Genomic DNA, 20,284 nt, shown 5'->3' on the forward strand with positions numbered 1-20,284 from the left:
CATCTTAAAACATGACACCACCACTGTAACCAGCACAATGGTTACTTCTGATGAGTGAGAAAATCCTGGCTTTAAGTTTTAAACGTAATAATTACTGCCTTTCTGATGTATCAACAAATCTCCTTAAAACAGGTTTAGCAACTTGCTCAATTATATTTTCTGAAAATTGCAGAGCATCAGTTGTTGACAGACACTGTTGGAAATGGTTGCGGTGTAGATTATAAACTACCCATTGCAAACCAAAGTGGTATTCAGTTGATACTTTGTTAAATTGAAACTGTAGCCTACTGACTTGGCTGTAATAAAATATTTCATTTTTGGTGTCAAATGAACTCAGCCTGGTCTCACAGACTAGACTTAACACAGTAAACATGAATCCCAAAACATACCTTTGGTATGGTTACATAAGACAGATAGTTACTTAAAGCAAAAATGAAAGAAGGGTGGTTGGTCGGGATGGATGGACGGGTGTATAATGCGAATGTCCAGCAACCCAAAAGGTTGACAGTTTGAATCTCATCACAGACAACTTTAGCACTTTAGGTAATTAGCAACTTTTTGTGTTAGATGGGTGGGTATATAATGATAATGTCTAGCAACACAAAGGTTGCGAGTTTGAATCTCATCACTTACAACTTAGCATTTTAGGTAATTAGCAACTTTAACTACTTACTACTTTTTAGCTATTTTGCAACTACTTAGCATGTTAGCTAATCTAACCCTAACCCTTTTAGCTAACCCTTCCCCGAATCCTAACCGTAACCACTAGCCTAGCTAACGTTAGCCAGCTAGCTAACATTAGACACCTAGCTAGAACTCGTAACATATTATACTTTTATCAAATTCGTAACATATTGTACATAGAGTGTTGGACTAAAAAACAAAAGGTTGCTGTACCAAATCCCAGAGCTGACAAGGTACAAATCTGTCGTTCTGCCCCTGAACAAGGCAGTTAACCCACTGTTCCTAGGCCATCATTGAAAATAAGAATTTGTTCTTAACTGACTTAAAGGTAAAATTATATATATATATATATTTATTTATATATATATACACACATACATACTACAAAAAACACAACACAATGTAACTCCAAGTAAATCACACTTCTGTGAAATCAAACTGTCCACTTAGGAAGCAACACAGATTGACAATAAATTTCACCTTCTGTTGTGCAAATGGAATAGACAACAGGTGGAAATTATAGGCAATTAGCAAGACACCCCCAATAAAGGAGTGGTTCTGCAAGTGATAACCACAGACCACTACTCAGTTCCTATGCTTCCTGGCTGATGTTTTGGTCACTTTTGAATGCTGGCGGTGCTTTCACTCTAGTGGTAGCATGAGACGGAGTCTACAACACCACACAAGTGGCTCAGGTAGTGCAGCTCATCCAGGATGGCACATCAATGCGAGCTGTGGCAAGAAGGTTTGCTGTGTCTGTCAGAGAAGTGTCCAGAGCATGGAGGCGCTACCAGGAGACAGGCCAGTACATCAGGAGATGTGGAGGAGGCCGTAGGAGGGCAACAACCCAGCAGCAGGACCGCTACCTTCGCCTTTGTGCAAGGAGGAGCAGGAGGAGCACTGCCAGAGCCCTGCAAAATGACCTCCAGCAGGCCACAAATGTGCATGTGTCTGCTCAAACGGTCAGAAACAGACTCCATGAGGGTGGTATGAGGGCCCGAAGTCCACAGGTGGGGGTTGTGCTTACAGCCCAACACCGTGCAGGACGTTTGGCATTTGCCAGAGAACATCAAGATTGGCAAATTCGCCACTGGCTCCCTGTGTTCTTCACAGATGAAAGCAGGTTCACACTGAGCACGTGACAGACGTGACAGTCTGGAGACGCCGTGGAGAACATTCTGCTACCTGCAACATCCTCCAGCATGACCGGTTTGGCGGTGGGTCAGTCATGGTGTGGTGTGGCATTTCTTTGGGGGGTCGCACAGCCCTCCATGTGCTCGCCAGAGGTAGTCTGACTGCCATTAGGTACCGAGATGAGATCCTCAGACCCCTTCTGAGACCATATGCTGGTGCGGTTGGCCCTGGGTTCCTCCTAATGCAAGACAATGCTAGACCTCATGTGGCTGGAGTGTGCCAGCAGTTCCTGCAAGAGGAAGGCATTGATGCTATGGACTGGCCCGCCCGTTCCCCAGACCTGAATCCAATTGAGCACATCTGGGACATCATGTCTCGCTCCATTCACCATGCCACGTTGCACCACAGACTGTCCAGGAGTTGGCGGATGCTTTAGTCCAGGTCTGGGAGGAGATCCCTCCGCCACCTCATCAGGAGAATGCCCAGGCGTTGTAGGGAGGTCATACAGGCACGTGGAGGCCACACACACTACTGAGCCTCATTTTGACTTGTTTTAAGGACATTACATCAAAGTTGGATCAGCCTGTAGTGTGGTTTTCCACTTTAATTTTGAGTGTGACTCCAAATCTAGACCTCCATGGGTTGATAAATTTGATTTCCATTGATAATTTTTGTGTGATTTTGTTGTCAGCACATTCAACTATGTAAAGAAAAAAGTATTTAATAAGAATATTTCATTCATTCAGATCTAGGATGTGTTATTTTAGTGCTCCCATTATTTTTTTGAGCAGTGTATATATATATATATATATAGCCATCACTAGCACATTAGAGGCTGCTGCCCTATATACATATACTTGAAATCACTGGCCACTTTAATAATGTTTACATATTTTGCATTACTCATCTCATATGTATATACTGTATTCTATACTATTCTACTGTATCTTAGTCTATGCCACTCTGACATTGCTCATCCAAAAATGTATATGTTCTTAATTCCATTATTTTACCTTAGATTATGTGTATTGTTACATATTACTGCACTGTTGGACCTAGAAACACAAGCATTTCATTACACCCGCAATAACATCTGCTAAACATGTGTATGTGACAAATAACATTTGATTTGGCACATTTGTAACATATTGTACGTTTTGCAAATTCGTAACATATAATACGAAATGGGTAATGGACACCCACAAATTAATACATACCATACAAAATGTAACATATCATACTAAATGGAGTGTCTCGTATTTACATACAGAATAATATGAAATGCTCTGAGGCTAGGTTGATGAACTAGATCCTGGTCTCATCTGGAAAACTCATCTGGAAAACTATCTGAAGTCAATATAGAATCAAGAAAAATGCTGGCACCGATCAAGAGGCTGGATACCTTACAGTTATTGACCATGCATGCAGATATCTATATATAGTACCGGTCAAAAGTTTGGACACACCTACTAATTCCAGGGTTTTTCTTTATTTTTACTATTTTCTACACTGTAGAATAATAGTGAAGACATTAAAACGATGAAATAACACATATGGAATCATGTCGTAACCAGAAAGGTGTTAGAATAACCAAAATATATGTTATATTTGAGATTCTTTAAAGTAGCCATTTTATATTTGAGATTCTTTAAAGTAGCCAGCTTGATGACAGCTAGCACACTCTTGGCATTATCTCAACCAGCTTCATGAGGTCACCTGGAATGCATTTCAATTAACAGGTGTGCCTTGTTAAAAGTTAATTTCTGGAATGTCTTTCCTTCTTAATGCGTTTGAGCCAATCAGTTGTGTTGTGACAAGGTATGGGTGGTATACAGAAGATAGCCCTATTTGGTAAAACACCAAGTTCATATTATGGCAAGAACAAGCAAAGAGAAAAGACAGTCCAAGACAGTTTAAGACATGAAGGTCAGTCAATGCGGAAATGTCAAGAACTTTGAATGTTTCTTCAAGTGCAGTCACAAAAAACAAATTGACTCTCATGAGGACCGCCACAGGAAAGGAAGACCCAGAATTACCTCTGCTGCAGAAGATAAGTTCATTAGAGTGAACTGCACCTCACAGCGTTCAAGTAACAGACACATCAACTGTTCAGAGGAGACTGCGTGAATCAGTCCTTCATGGTCAAATTGCTGCATAGAAACCCCTTCTAAAGGACACCAATAAGAAGAAGAGACTTGCTTGGGCCATGAAACATGAGCAATGGATATTAGACCGTTGGAAATCTGTACTTTGGTCTGATGAGTCCAACCTTCGTGTCTTTGTGAGACGCAGAGTAAGTAAACAGATTTCTGCATGTGTGGTTCCCACCATGAAGCATGGAGGAGATTTTCTGGTGACACTGTCTGTGATTTATTTAGAATTCAAGACACATTTAACCAGCATGGCTATCACAGCATACTGCAGTGATATGCCATCCCATCTGGTTTGCACTAGTGGGACTATAAATGTTTTTTCAACAGGACAATGACCCAAAACAGACCTCCAGGATGTGTAAGGGCTATTTGACCAATAAGGAGAGTGAAGGAGTGCTGCATCAGATGACCTGGCCTGCAGAATAACCCAGCCTCAACCCAATTGAGATGGTTTGGGATGAGTTGGACCGCAGAGTGAAGGAAAAGCAGCCAACAAGTGCTCAGCACATGTGGGAACTCCTTCAAGACCGCTGGAAAAGCATTCCAGGTGAAGCTGGTTGAGGGAATGCCAAGAGTGTGCAAAGCTGTCATCAAGGCAAAGGGTGGCTGCTTTGAAGAATCTAAAATATGTTTTGATTTGTTTAATATTTTTTGGGTTACTACATATGTGTTATTTCATAGTTTTGATGTCTTCACTATTATTCTACAATTTAGAAAATAGTAAGAATAAAGAAAAACGCTTTAATGAGAGTTAACTTTAATCACAGTTATTTAAAGCCCTTCTTACATCAGCTAATGTCACAAAGTGCTGTACAGAAACCCAGCCTAAAACCCCAAAACAGAAAGCAATGCAGGTGTAGAAACACGGTGGCTAGGAAAAACTCCATAGAAAGGCCTAGAGTAGGTGCATCCAAACTTTTGACAGGTACTGAATTTAAAATGTAATGTATAAGAATTATTCTATTCAGATTGAGACAAAGTTTATGATGTGTTCGCAATGTCAGGCTTAACAATTTATAAAGGCGACTGTCTTTTGTGGAGTACCTTTCAGTTGCTTTCCATCCGTGAATTAGAACGCCTCCCGGGCAGTTGCTATGTCAACCGGGAAACGATCCCCTCGCATTCCCTCTCCCCTCCCCCTGGTTCCTCGGCAACATGTAACACAAATTCAGTAGGACACCCAATCCGGAAGACTTTTGTTGCTCTCTTGTGCACGGAACAATTCTTTCAGGAACACAACAAATGCTGCGTTTTATAATGTTATTGGAGTTCTGTTCACTCTCAAGGATCACTTATTTTCTAAAATAAAAGTTGCAACGCCTAAAAATATGGAGACTCTTCCTTGTATAAATAAAGGTGATCCTCGTCTAAAGCTGAAAGTGGAGAATAGAATGAAAAACATTTTTGTAACGCAATTTGAGGAAACTAGGTATGTTACAATCAACTTTTATAATCTTATGCATTATGCACGATAATTATAGCCCATCTGTTCACCTTCAGTTTTGCTAATCCTTCTGGCCACAATCATTATGTCTTGATAAACTTGAATTGAATAATCATATTTTAGGTCCATGACAATTGGATGCATCATGATTTGCATTTGAATTATATTGCACAATTATGCAGCTCAAGTTTAGTAATGGACGACGAATTTCAGCACTACATTGCCATTAAACGTTTGGATTATATATTTTCCCTGACATAGACAAGAAGATGAAAATGTCAATCACATACCTGTTATAACAGAGGTAAGTAGTCCTAATTAGATTTTATTTGAACACAAAACATAGGCCAGTGTCTTGGTGTAGATATATTTGATGTTAAGTATTCTTGTGACTAGTGATTTCCCATGTAGACCGCTAGCAGAGTCCTGGAGACAGGAGTGAACACATTACAGAGAACCCTCGTCCTGAAGAAGCAGGTGGAGGTGGATGAAGTGGATAGGCAGCTGGCACAGAAACGACAGGAATTCAAAGGCCGCATGCAGGCCCTTGCACAGAGGAAGGCAGAGCTAGAGCTGAAACAGCAGGCGGTGAGTTACATTTAAGGAATAAGTCCCAAGAGGGTGTGGTATATGGCCAATATACCACGGCTAAGGGCTGTTCTTCTGCACAACAACGCGGAGTGCTAGGACACAGCCCATAGCTGTGATATATTGGCCATATATTACACTTCCCAGACAAACCTTATTGCTATTATTAACTGGTTACCAATGTACCAATGTAAGAGCAGTAAAAATAAAATGTTGTCATACCTGTGGTATACCACGGCTTTCAGCCGATCAGCATTTAGGGCTCGAACCACCTAGTTTATAATACACAATTCACGATGAGCTAAGGCATTTCAAATCCATGGACAGGTAAAATTATACAGATACTGTATAGGCTTAACATAGAACCAAGATATACAGTATTGACCTGCTTATGTGTACGTCATCTCTTGACTCTTTCCTTTGGGTTTATGATCTCACCCAGACTAAAGACAGAGCTAAGAAATTTGAGAAGTTTGTTGAGGACAATGAGGTAAAGCGCCGTCGGGCCCTGAAGAAGTACCAGGCAGCAAGGAAGCAGAACGATCTGAAGCAGAACGAGAAAGAAGAGTTCACTGAACAGCTGGAAAAACTGCAGGCCAGGTGAATGGGAGCTGGTTTTTGGATTGGGAAATTTCTTGCACAAATACTTGTTGGTCCCTCTTCATCTGATATCTTTTTTTCCCCAATCCCTACAGGCAGCAGTATTTAAAGGACAGGGTGACCAAGTATAAAATGTACGAAGACTACATGATGAAAATGTTAGATTTTCTCCCGGAGAGTAAGTTCATGTTTTTTGTAGTTGAATATACTCTTTTTTCTTAGTTGATTGTTTTAGTTGAATCAATACCTAGATCTAGAAAACTATTGGATTGGATTGTTGCCTCCAACAAATAAACATAAAATGACAGTGTTGGTTGTGAGGTACAATACAATAAGTATGTTTGTTTCTTAACCTGCCTGTGAATGCAGATTACCTGGAGTATGGGGCAGATTCCCTGGTGATGCCCATCATTCGGCGCCATGATACCCTGTCCCTAACTCATCAGGACCTGGTGGAGCGCCTGGGCCAGCTGGTGGAAGAGCTGGAGCAGGGCCAGCGCAGCCTGGACAGCCTGAAGCAGGAGCATAACACCAACAAGCTGGTCAGACATTCACATACAGTACCAATCAGAAGTTTGGACACACCTTTTCATTCCAGGTTTTTTTTTTTTTGCATTTTCCAATTAAGAACATTCAAAACAAAAGTGAAAAGATATTAGACAACGATAGGACAAAGTGAGAGGGACAGACAAGCTTAACAAAAAAAACAAAAAAATTATAATTATATATACAAACATACAATAAGAAAAAAATAACGAGACATTGGATCACCTGCCGTAGGCTACATATTATACATTACGTGTGAAACATTATGTGAGGATTATATATAGATTCAATCAATGAGATGTGGGGGGAGATTCTCCATATAGTCAATAAAAGGTTGCCAAATTCTGTAAAATGTCTTTAACTTATTCCTCAAGCAGTAAGTGATTTTCTCCAAAGGGATACAACTATTAACTTCCGAAAGCCACATTGCAACTGGCAGGGAGGAATCCAATTTCCATTTCAAGGCAATGCATTTCTTGGCAATCGCTAGCAATATTTCTGTTAGCTTTATAGTATGGCTTTGCCTAAGATTGGTGTTAGTAAAGTAGACAGACCTCCGGGTCTAAAGGGAATGCAACCCTGTGAATTGAGGATATGGTATCGCATACCCCCTGCCAGAAACCGTGTAGTTTTGAACACTGCAAAGTGGAATGGAGGAATGTTCCTTCATCTGAGCCACATCTAAAACATAGGGAGTAGATATCTGGGTTGAACTTGTGCAGTCTAGATGGGGTGATATAGAGCTGATGGAGGAAATTAAACTGGATCAGTCTGTATCTGGAGTTCAATGTGGATGTAACACCATCCCTGCATAGGTCACTCCATAGATCCTCATCAAGATCAATACCCAGATATTTTCCCCATCTAAGTCGGCGTTTATCTAGCCCAGGCAGTGTTAGTCCTGACATAAGAGCATTGTAAACACGGGAAATGGTCTTGAACAGTGGTTGGTCTGCGTGGCAGAGTTGTTCAATAGGTGACATCTTAGGTAGGTTCCATTGTCCCTTTAAGAGTCACCCTAATAAAGTTTTGTAGTTGTAGGTAGCTAAAGAAGTCCCTGTTAGGCAAGTGGTATTTCTGTTTCAGCTGATCAAAAGACATAAGAACTCCTTCCTCATAACAATGTCCCAGAAGAGTGATCCCCCTTATCAGACCATGGTCCAAAGTTACTATTCTGGAAAAACATAGGGATCAATCTATTGTTCCATAAAGGGGCCAGGGTTTTTCTTTATAGTGTTTTCTACATATACAGTGCCTTGCGAAAGTATTCGGCCCCCTTGAACTTTGCGACCTTTTGCCACATTTCAGGTTTCAAACATAAAGATATAAAACGGTATTCTTTTGTGAAGAATCAACAACAAGTGGGACACAATCATGAAGTGGAACGACATTTATTGGATATTTCAAACTTTTTTAACAAATCAAAAACTGAAAAATTGGGCGTGCAAAATTATTCAGCCCCTTTACTTTCAGTGCAGCAAACTCTCTCCAGAAGTTCAGTGAGGAACTCTGAATGATCCAATGTTGACCTAAATGACTAATGATGATAAATACAATCCACCTGTGTGTAATCAAGTCTCCATATATGCACCTGCACTGTGATCGTCTCAGAGGTCCGTTAAAAGCGCAGAGAGCATCATGAAGAACAAGGAACACACCAGGCAGGTCCGAGATACTGTTGTGAAGAAGTTTAAAGCCGGATTTGGATACAAAAAGATTTCCCAAGCTTTAAACATCCCAAGGAGCACTGTGCAAGCGATAATATTGAAATGGAAGGAGTATCAAACCACTGCAAATCTACCAAGACCTGGCCGTCCCTCTAAACTTTCAGCTCATACAAGGATAAGACTGATCAGAGATGCAGCCAAGAGGCCCATGATCACTCTGGATGAACTGCAGAGATCTACAGCTGAGGTGGGAGACTCTGTCCATAGGACAACAATCAGTCGTATATTGCACAAATCTGGCCTTTATGGAAGAGTGGCAAGAAGAAAGCCATTTCTTAAAGATATCCATAAAAAGTGTTGTTTAAAGTTTGCCACAAGCCACCTGGGAGACACAGCAAACATGTGGAATAAGGTGCTCTGGTCAGATGAAACCAAAATTGAACTTTTTGGCAACAATGCAAAACGTTATGTTTGGCGTAAAAGCAACACAGCGCATCACCCTGAACACACCATCCCCACTGTCAAACATGGTGGTGGCAGCATCATGGTTTGGGCCTGCTTTTCTTCAGCAGGGACAGGGAAGATGGTTAAAATTGATGGGAAGGTGGATGGAGCCAAATACAGGACCATTCTGGAAGAAAACCTGATGGAGTCGGCAAAAGACCTGAGACTGGGACGGAGATTTGTCTTCCAACAAGACAATGATCCAAAACATAAAGCAACATCTACAATGGAATGGTTCAAAAATAAACATATCCAGGTGTTAGAATGGCCAAGTCAAAGTCCAGACCTGAATCCAATCGAGAATTTGTGGAAAGAACTGAAAACTGCTGTTCACAAATGCTCTCCATCCAACCTCACTGAGCTCGAGCTGTTTTGCAAGGAGGAATGGGAAAAAATGTCAGTCTCTCGATGTGCAAAACTGATAGAGACATACCCCAAGCGACATACAGCTGCAATCGCAGCAAAAGGTGGCGCTACAAAGTATTAACTTAAGGGGGCTGAATAATTTTGCACCCCCAATTTTTCCGTTTTTAATTTGTTAAAAAAGTTTGAAATATCCAATAAATGTCATTCCACTTCATGATTGTGGCCCACTTGTTGTTGATTCTTCACAAAAAAATACAGTTTTATATCTTTATGTTTGAAGCCTGAAATGTGGCAAAAGGTCGCAAAGTTCAAGGGGGCCGAATACTTTCGCAAGGCACTGTAGACTAATAGTGAAGACATCAAAACTATGAAATAACACATATGGTATCATGTAGACACCAACAAAAAAGTGTTAAACAAATACAAATATATTATATACTCCAGGCTGTGTAAGAGCTATTTGACCAAGAAGGAGACTGATGGAGGGCTGAATCAGATGATCTGGCCTCCACAATTACCTGACCTCAACCAAATGGAGATGGTTTGGGATGAGTTGGACCACAGAGTGAAGGAAAAGCAGCCAACAAGTGCTCAGCATATGTGGGAACAAGACTGTTGGAAAATACCTCATGAAGCTGGTTGAGAGAATGCCAAGAGTGTGCAAAGCTATCATCAAGGCAAAGGGTGGCTACTTTGAAGAATCTAAAATCTAAAATATATTTTGAATTGTTTAACACTTTTTGGGTTACTACATATGTGTTACTTCATAGTTTGTCTTCACTGTTATTCTACAATGTAGAAAATAGTAAAAAATCAAATCCCTTGAATGAGTAGGTGTGTCCAAACTTGACTAGTACTTTACATGCTTACATGCTTACCAGACTGCTTGCATCAAATCAAATCAAAGTTTATTTGTCACGTGCGCCGAATACAGTGAAATGAAATGCTTACTTACAGGCTCTAAACAATAGTGCAAAAAATGTGTTTGGTGAACAATAGGTAAGTAAAGAAATAAAACAGTAAAAAGACAGGCTATATACAGTAACGAGGCTATAAAAGTAGCGAGGCTACGTACAGACACCGGTTAATCAGGCTGATTGGGGTAGAATGTACATGTAGATATGGTTAAAGTGAGTAGCAGTAGCGTAAAAGACTGTTGAGAAGCCTTTTTGTCCTAGACTTGGCACTCCGGTACCGCTTGCCATGCGGTAGTAGAGAGAACAGTCTATGACTGGGTTGGCTGGGGTCTTTGACAATTTTTGGGCCTTCCTCTGACACCGCCTGGTGTAGAGGTCCTGGATGGCAGGCAGCTTAGCCCCAGTGATGTACTGGGCTGTACGCACCACCCTCTGTTGGCTGAGCAATTGCCGTACCAGGCAGTGATGCTCTCGATGTTCCAGCTGTAGAACCTTTTGAGGATCTCAGGACCCGTGCCAAATCTTTCTGGTTTCCTGAGGGGGAATAGGCTTTCTCATGCCCTCTTCATGACTGTCTTGGTGTGTTTGGACCATTCTAGTTTGTTGTTGATGTTTTTTACCTTTATTTAACTAGGCAAGTCAGTTAAGAACAAATTCTTATTTTCAATGACGGCCTAGGAACAGTGGGTTAACTGCCTGTTCAGGGGCAGAACGACACATTTGTACCTTGTCAGCTCGGGGATTTGAACTTGCAACCTTCCGGGTACTAGTCCAACGCTCTAACCACTAGGCTACCCAAGGCACTTGAAGCTCTCAACCTACTCCACTACAGCCCCGTCGGTGAGAATGGGGGCGTGCTCGGTCCTCCTTTTCCTGTACTGCACAATCATCTCCTTAGTGTTGGTTACTTTGAGGGATAGGTTGTTATTATGGCACCACTCAGCCAGGTCTCTGACCTCCTCCCTATAGACTGTCTCATCATTGTCGGTGATCAGGCCTGTTGTGTTGTATGCAAACTTAGTGATGGTGTTGGAGTCGTGCTTGGCCATGCAGTCGTGGGTGAACAGGGAGTACAGGAGGGGACTGAGCACGCACCCCAGTGTTGAGGATTAGTGTGGAAGATGTGTTGCTAAGTCCAGGATCCAGTTGCAGAGGGAGGTGTTTAGTCATTTAACATTTACATTTAAGTCATTTAGCAGACGCTCTTATCCAGAGCGACTTACAAATTGGTGCATTCACCTTATGACATCCAGTGGAACAGCCACTTTACAATAGTGCATCTAAATCTTTTAAGGGGGTGAGAAGGATTACTTTATCCTATCCTAGGTATTCCTTAAAGAGGTACCAGGATCCTTAGCTTAGCGATGAGCTTTGAGGGTACTATGGTGTTGAACACTGAGCTGTAGTCAATGAATAGCATTCTCACATAAGTGTTCCTTTTGTCCAGGTGGGAAAGGGCAGTTTGGAGTGCAATAGAGATTGCATCACCTGTGGATCTGTTTGGGCGGTATGCAAATTGGAGTGGGTCTAGGGTTTCTGGGTTAATGGTGTTGATGTGAGCCATTACCATCCTTTCAAGCACTTCATGGCTACGGACATGAGTGCTATGGGTCTGTAGTCATTTAGGCAGGTTGCCTTTGTGTTCTTGGGCACAGGGACTATGGTGGTCTGCTTGAAACATGTTGGTATTACAGACTCAATCAGGGACATGTTGAAAGACACCTGCCAGTTGTGAAGACCCCTGCCAGTTGGTCAGCACATGCCCGGAGCACACGTCCTGGTAATCCGTCTGGCCCCGCTGCCTTGTGTATGTTGACCTGTTTAAAGGTTTTACTCACATCGGCTACAGAGAGCGCGATCACACAGTCACCCAGAACAGCTGATGCTCTCATGCATGCCTCAGTGTTGCATGCCTCGAAGCGAGCATAGAAGTGATTTTGCTTGTCTGGTAGGCTCTTGTCACTGGGCAGCTCGCAGCGGGGCTTCTCTTTGTAGTCTGTAATAGTTTGCAAGCCCTGCCACATGAGCTGAGCGTCGGAGCCGGTGTAGTATGATTCAATCTTAGCCCTGTATTGACGCTTTGCCTCTTTGATGGTTCGTCGCAGGGGATAGCAGGATTTATAGTAAACTTCCGGGTTAGAGTCCCGCACCTTGAAAGCGGCTGCTCTACCCTTTAGCTCAGTGCGAATGTTGCCTGTAATCCATGGCTTCTGGTTGGGGTATGTACGTACAGTCACTGTGGGGACGACGTCCTCGATGCACTTATTGATGAAGCCAGTGACTGATGTGGTGTACTCCTCAATGTCATCGGAAGAATCCCGGAACATGTTCCGGTCTGTGATAGCAAAGCAGTCCTGTAGTTTAGCATCTGCTTCATCTGACCACTTTTTTATAGACCGAGTCACTGGTGCTTCCTGCTTGAATTTTTGCTTGTAAGCAGGAATCAGGAGGATAGAGTTGTGGTCGGATTTACCAAATGGAGGGCGAGGGAGAGCTTTGTATGCGTCTCTGTGTGTGGAGTACAGTCGATCTAGAAGTTTTTCCCCTCTGGTTGCACATTTAACATGTTGATAGAAATTTGGTAGAACGGATTTAAGTTTCCCTTCATTAAAAGTCTCCGTCCACTAGGAGCGCCACCTCTGGGTGAGTGGTTTCCTGTTTGCTTATTTCCTTATACAGCTGACTGAGTGTGCTCTTAGTGCCAGCATCTGTCTGTGGTGGTAAATAAACAGCCACAAAAAGTATGGCTGAAAATTCTCTAGGCAAGTAGTGTGGCTTGCAATATATCACAATATACTCTACTTCAGGCGAGCAAAATCTAGAGACTTCCTTAGATTTCATGCACCAGCTGTTTACAAATATGCACAGACCGCCCCCCTTCGTTTCGTCTTACTGGTGTGTGCTGTTCTATCTTGCCGGTACAGTGTATAATCCCGCTAGCTTGCGTGTGCCATTGCACACATGTTGATTTTGTCCCCCCCACACCAGAAGTGATCAGGACACACAGGTTGAAATATCAAAACAAACTATGAATCAACTATATTCATTTGATTACAGGTCGATAAGCAAACATTTATGGCAATTTAGTTAACTAGCTTGCTGTTGCTACCTAATTTGTCCTTTTACATGAAATGCACAAGGTCCTCTACTCCAACAATTAATCCACAGATAAAAGGGTAGGCTGAGTTTGTTTCTAGTAATCTCTCCTCCTTCAAGCTTCTTCTTCTTTGGACTTTATATGGCTATTGGCAACTAACTTTACGGTGCATTACTACAACCGACTGGAGTGTGGACCTCAGTTCATCTTTCAAATCACCCACGTGGGTATATGTTCCTAAAAACCAATGAGGAGATGGCACGTGGGTATACACTTATAAAAAAACAATGAGGAGATGGGAGAGGTGGGACTTGCTGCGCATCAAGCGTCACAAATAGAACCAAGTTCTATTTTAGGGCCTGGCTACGCAGACACTCTTTGACACACGCGAGCAGTGTGGGTGCAATGATTGGATAACATGTAGGTGTACATTTATTTTGCAACTCTCGTGCACGCGATGCGAGTGGTGTGGTCAGCATGTTAGAAATACATGTACAGTGCCTTCAGAAAGTATTCATACCCCTTGAATATTTCCACATTTTGTTGTGTTACAAGCTCCCGAGTGGCACAGCGGTCTAAGGCCCTGCATCTCAGTGCTGGAAGCGTCACTACAGACCCTGGTTCAATTCCAGGCTGTATCACAACCGGCCGTGATTGGGAGTCTCATAGGGCGGCGCACAATTGAAATGGATTAAATGAAATGGATTAAATTCAGATTGTGTCACACAATACCCCATAATGTCAAAGTTCAAATGAATTAGAAATGAAAAGCTGAAATGTCTTGAGTCAATAAGTACTCAACCTCTTTGTTATGGCAAGCGTAAATAAATTCAGGAGTAAAAATGTGCTTAACAAATCCAATATTAAGTTGCATGGACTATAATAGTGTTTAACTAGTTAAATGAAGGTTAAATACAGAATACAAATATTCCTAAAAGTGTATCCTGTTTGCAATAAGGCACTAAGTAAAACTGCAAAAATAAATGCACTTTATGTCCTGCATACTAAGAGTTATGTTTGCATCAAATCACAGAGATTGAACAGTCGCTGAAATTATATACTGGAAATCAATGCAAAATAGGCTACTTTGATGAATAACCTACAGTGGGGCAAAAAAGTATTTCGTCAGCCACCAATTGTGAATGTTCTCCCACTTAAAAACACGAGAGAGGCCTGTAATTTGCATCATAGGTACACTTCAACTATGACAGATAAAATGAGAAAGAAAATCACATTGTAGGATTTTTTATGAATTTATTTCCAAATTATGGTGGAAAATAAATAAATTAAAAATCCTATAATGTGATTTTCTGGATTTTTTTCCTGATTTTGTCTGTCATAGTTCAAGTGTACCTATGATGAAAATTACAGGCCTCTCTCATCTTTTTAAGTGGGAGAACTTGCACAATTGGTGGCTGACTAAATACTGTTTTGCCCCATTGTATATAGCCTATAGATCAGATCAAGGACCCAAGCGACCAAAAGTATGTGGACACTCGTTCGTCGAACATCTCATTACAAAATCATGGGAATTAATATGGAGTTGGTCCCCCCTTTGCTGCTATAACAGCCTCCACTCTTCTGGGAAGGCCTTCTAATAGATGTTGGAACATTGTTGCGGGGACGTGCTTCCATTCAGCCACAAGAGCTTTAGTGAAGTTGGGAACTGATGTTGGGCGATTAGGCCTGGCTCGCAGGCAGTGTGCCAATTCTTCCCAAAGGTGTTTGATGGGGTTGAGGTCATGGCTCTGTGCAGGCCTGTCAAGTTCTTCCACACCAATCTCGATAAACCGTGTCTGTATGGAACTCGCTTTGTGCAGTGGGGCGTTGTCATGCTGAAACAGGAAAGGGCCTTCCCCAAACTGTTACCACAAAGTTGGAAGCACATAATCATTTAGAATGTCATTGTATGCTGTAGAGTTAAGATTTCCCTTCACTGGAACTAAGGAGCCTATCCCAAACCATGAAAAACAGCCCCAGACCATTATTCATCCCCCACCAAACTTTACAGTTGTCAATATGCATTGGGGCAGGTAGTGATCTCCTGGCATCTGACAAACTCAGATTTGTCTGTTGGACTACCAGATGGTGATTCATCACTTCAGAGAAGGCATTTCCACTGCTCCAAAGTCCAATGGCGGCGAGCTTTACTCCAGTCCTGCCGATGCATGGTGATCTTAGGCTTGTGTGTGGCTGCTCGGCAATAGAAACACTTGAAGCTCCTGACTAATTGTTTGTACTGACGTTGCTTCCTGAGGAAGTTTGGAACTCGGTAGTGAGTGTTGCAACTGCGCTTCAGCACTTGGTGATTCCATTCTGTGAGCTTGTGTGGCCTACCACTTCGCGGCTGAGCCGTTGCTTCTCCTAGACGTTTCCACTTCACAATAACAGCACTTACTGGGGCAGCTCTAGCAGGGCATAAATTTGACGAACTGACTGGTGGCATCCTATGACAGTGCCACGTTGGAAGTCACTGCCAATGTTTGTCTATGGAGATTGCATGGCGGTGTGCTTGATTTTATACACCTGTCAGCAACGGGTGTGGCTGAGATAGCCGAATCCACTAATTTGAAGGTATGTCCTCAAACTTTTGTATATGTAGTGTATGTTGAAAACACAAATGCAGATTTTTGAAGACTACGCTCTTATTTTTCAGAGAGCTTGCTTTTTTCTAAAATGAATAAATCACATTTTTTCTCAGCCATCGACACACAATACCCCATAATGACAAAGTAAAAACATGTTTTTTGAAATTTTAGCAAATTAATTGATGTCATTTATGTAAGTATTCACACCCAAGTCAATACTTTTTAGAAGCACCTTTGGCAGCGATTACAGCTGTGCGACTTGTTACAGATCATGTGAGTAAAGCACATTTTTACTTCTGAATATATTTAGGCTTGCCATTACAAAGGGGTTGAATACTTGACTCAAGAAATTTCAGCTTTTCATTTTTTATTAATTTAAATTCAAAAGGTACTCGCACACCTGAGCAATCTAATTTGCAGGTGCATGGCAACAATTGAACAAGATGAAGGAAGAAGGAAACCACACAATGCTCTTGATAGTATCACTGATATTTAATAAGTTTACATATCGACCTCACGGCTCTGACGAAGCCCGTGAGGTCGATACATAAGCTTATTAAATATCATTAATTTAAATTCTAAAATGTGTCAAAAAAAATCTAAATTTAATCCATTTTAAATTCAGCCTGTAACACACCAAAATGTAGAAAAAGTCAAGGGTTGTGAATACTTTTGGAAGGCACTAATTTACTATACACTGATTATACCAGTGTATAGGAATGCCTTTATAATTTTGAGTTAGAACAGCCTCAATTCATCAGGGCATGGACTCTACAAGGTGTTGAAAGCGTTCCACTGTGATGCTGGCCCATGTTGACTCTAATGCTTCCCACAGTTGTGTCAAGTTGACTGGATGTTCTTTGGGTGGTGGACCATTCTTGATACACACGGGAAACTGTTGAGCATGAAAAACTGTTGCACTGTTGCAGTTCTTGACACAAACCGGTGCGCCTGGAGCCTACTACCATACCCCGTTCAAAGGCACTTCAATCTTTTGTCTTGCCCATTCACCCTCTGAATGGCACACATACAGTACACAATCAAAGTCTCAATTGTCTCAAGGCTTAAAATCCTTCTTTAACCAGTCTCCTCTTCATATACACTGATTGAAGTGAATTTAACAAGTGGCATCAATAAGGGATCATAGCTTTCACCTGGATTTACCTGGTCAGTCTGTCATGGAAAGAGCAGGTGTTCTGAATGTTTTTATAAGGCCTCTGGCATTGTTTAATGTATGCATTTTTAAAAAACCTGTGTGTTTGGTTATTCACTTTTCTAAATACGCATACTGTGTGCTCTTCCCTCGTCGGAGGCAGATGATGAACAGGGAGCTGTCTGAACTGCAGACCCAATGGGACAGAGCCAAGGAGAAGAACAACCAGACTGAGATAAAACTGATGATGCACCAAGGCCAGTCCAGAGACCAGGTCTGAGCACCACCACCATTTTACACTAATAACCAATAATAATACCATAATAAACTCCACTCCACCTCTCTTGTCAGGTTGAGGAAGTGGGTTGCCTGCTGATAGCTGTGAAGAACCTTGCAGAGCAGTGCTACTTACAGCACTATGGGCCTCTGGAAGAGATAGACATGCTGACGATGATGGATATGGTAAAGGTAATGTCTAATTGCATTGTTGTTAGTATTTCACTTTAAATTAGTCCCCATTTGTTCTCACACTTAGTTTATATAGAATTTTAAATATTTATTTTCTTCTGAATTCCAGATTTTGTATACTGTAATCATATCTTGTCTCCCCAATCAAGATTGCAACTACCAATTTATTATATTACTTACAGTATACTTATTACTATATTTACAGGAATACATTCTGGAGAGGGCAGACATCGAGATGAGAGCAACACGACTGATAGACTCAGGCACCGTATTGACGAGTGCCACAGAGCACAGAAGATCACTGAAAAACATTAACAGTAAAACTCAACTGAAGAGCACCAGCAAGACCAGTGGGAGGAGTGGACTGTCTAGTTGATCAATGCCGAATAGATCTTTTGCGAGTTTGTGGAGAAACACACAAATACAACCATGTAAGTGCACGCACGCACATGCATACGGACACAGTAAAGGACGCGAGTGCAATAGAAGTTACTTTCAACTTGTTGTTGTAGTAGTGTTATAATTGTATAGTTCTTTGTGGTAATAAGTTAAAGTTGCTGACGAAGGAAATTGCTGTGGTTGTAGTTCCAAAGAAGTTGTACATGCATTTCTCATATAGCCTAATATGAGATTGATGATTGAACTTTGTTAGGATGAATATTACAAGTTCTCTTTGATATTATGAATATAAACAGTTGAAGATGGGTTGTGGCTGTTGTTTTTTTAAATAGGAAGATTGTGGAGTTCATTTGCAAAACATTTACCAAGTTGAGGGAAGTTCCTATGGTGGTTGTAATCCACCGAAGTTTGAACATACTACAATAGTAGGCCTACACAGACAAAGCTAGGCCCATTTATGGATATTTCGGGGAGGTTCCTCGAACAAAAATAATTAATGTCCCAAAGATACTGGTAACTAATGTTAACCCTTTTGTCTGTCAATGTACTGTCCGTTTAAACACAAAGCACGTGGCAGTTCTAAATATCCAGTTGTTGTGGTTGGTACTGTTGCTCGGACATTTAATCTATTGTCTTTCGATGTTACATTTCATTCCACTTTTTATTGCATACAACAGTTGTATTTTGCCACGCGCTTAGCCTTGTGAGACAGGATGACAATTTGTGGAAATATGCGTTTCTACTTAGTGAGCCATGTTTATCTTAGTAGCATGCTAACCTAGTCTTTATGAAGGTGGACAGAGTTTTATTGGTTTTATTGGTCTGTCGCTGGATGGGAGACCAGATGCTGCTGGAAGTGGTGTTGGAGGGCCAGTAGGAGGCACTCTTCTGGTCTAAAAAAAATATCCCAATGCCCCAGGACACTGCCGTCTTTCAGAAGGGACGTTAAAGCGTGTCCTGACTTTGAGGTGATTAAAGATCCCATGGCACGTATCGTAGGGGTGTTAACCCTGGTGTCCTGGCTAAATTACCAATCTGGCCCTCAAACCATCATGGTCACCTAATAATCCCCAGTTTACAATTGGCTCATTCATCCCCCCCCCTCCTCTCCCCTGTAACTATTCCCCAAGTCGTTGCTGCAAATGAGAACGTGTTCTCAGTCAACTTACCTGGTAAAATAACGGATAAATGTAAAAAAAATATATACAGTGGGGGGAACAAGTATTTGATAACCTGCAAAATCGGCAGTGTTTCCTACTTACAAAGCATGTGGAGGTCTGTAATTTTTATCCTAGGTACACTTCAACTGTGAGAGGCGGAATCTAAAACAAAAATACAGAAAATAATAAAATGCTAATTAATTACTTAAAAATCATACAATGTGATTCTTTACATTTTGTTTTAGATTCTGTCTCTCACAGTTGAAGTGTACTTTTGATAAAAATTACAGACCTCTACATGCTTTATAAGTAGCAAAACCGGCAGTGTATCAAATACTTGTTCTCCCCACTTTATATGGATGAGTGATGGCCGAATGGCATAGGCAAGATGCAGTAGATGGTATAGAGTACAGTATATACATATAAGACGAGTAGTGTAGGGTATGTAAACATTGTTTAAAGTGACCAGTGATACATTTTTTTATTATTAAAGTGGCTAGAGATTTGAGTCAGTAATGTTGGCAGCAGCCACTCAATGTTAGTGATGGCTGTTTAACAGTCGGATGGCCTTGAGATTGAAAAACAGCTTCTGTCTCTCGGTCCCAACTTTGATGCACCTGTACCGACCTCGCCTTCTGGATGATAGCGGGGTGAACAGGCAGTGGCTCGGGTGGTTGTTGTCATTCATCTTTTTAGCCTTCCTGTGACATTGGGTGGTGTAGGTGACCTGGAGGGCAGGTAGTTTGCCTCCGGTGATTCGTTGTGCAGACTTCACTACCCTCTGGAGAGCCTTAAGGTTGTGGGCTGAGCAGTTGC

At 41.6% G+C, this 20,284-nt stretch overlaps 1 protein-coding gene across 2 annotated transcripts; it reads left to right on the forward strand.

Moving 5' to 3' along the window:
* Positions 1 to 4,805: 4,805 nt before the first annotated feature.
* On the forward strand, positions 4,806 to 18,614 carry si:ch1073-416d2.4 (coiled-coil domain-containing protein 42 homolog). Of its 2 annotated transcripts, none has more exons than XM_035752225.2 (9): positions 4,806 to 5,400; positions 5,677 to 5,719; positions 5,827 to 6,003; positions 6,446 to 6,603; positions 6,699 to 6,781; positions 6,973 to 7,145; positions 17,605 to 17,715; positions 17,793 to 17,909; positions 18,115 to 18,614. In XM_035752225.2, exons 1-9 carry the CDS (start codon positions 5,300 to 5,302, stop codon positions 18,283 to 18,285), a joined length of 1,134 nt encoding a protein of 377 aa, XP_035608118.1. In that variant the 5' UTR covers positions 4,806 to 5,299; the 3' UTR covers positions 18,286 to 18,614. The 2 variants fall into 2 exon arrangements, with proteins under 2 accessions (XP_035608118.1, XP_035608119.1); XM_035752226.2 differs by having other exon boundaries at positions 5,334 to 5,400; positions 5,812 to 6,003.
* Positions 18,615 to 20,284: the final 1,670 nt, after the last annotated feature.

This window comes from Oncorhynchus keta, chromosome 35 (genome assembly GCF_023373465.1).
Source record: "Oncorhynchus keta strain PuntledgeMale-10-30-2019 chromosome 35, Oket_V2, whole genome shotgun sequence".
In the NCBI taxonomy this organism is placed as follows: Eukaryota; Metazoa; Chordata; class Actinopteri; order Salmoniformes; family Salmonidae; genus Oncorhynchus; species Oncorhynchus keta.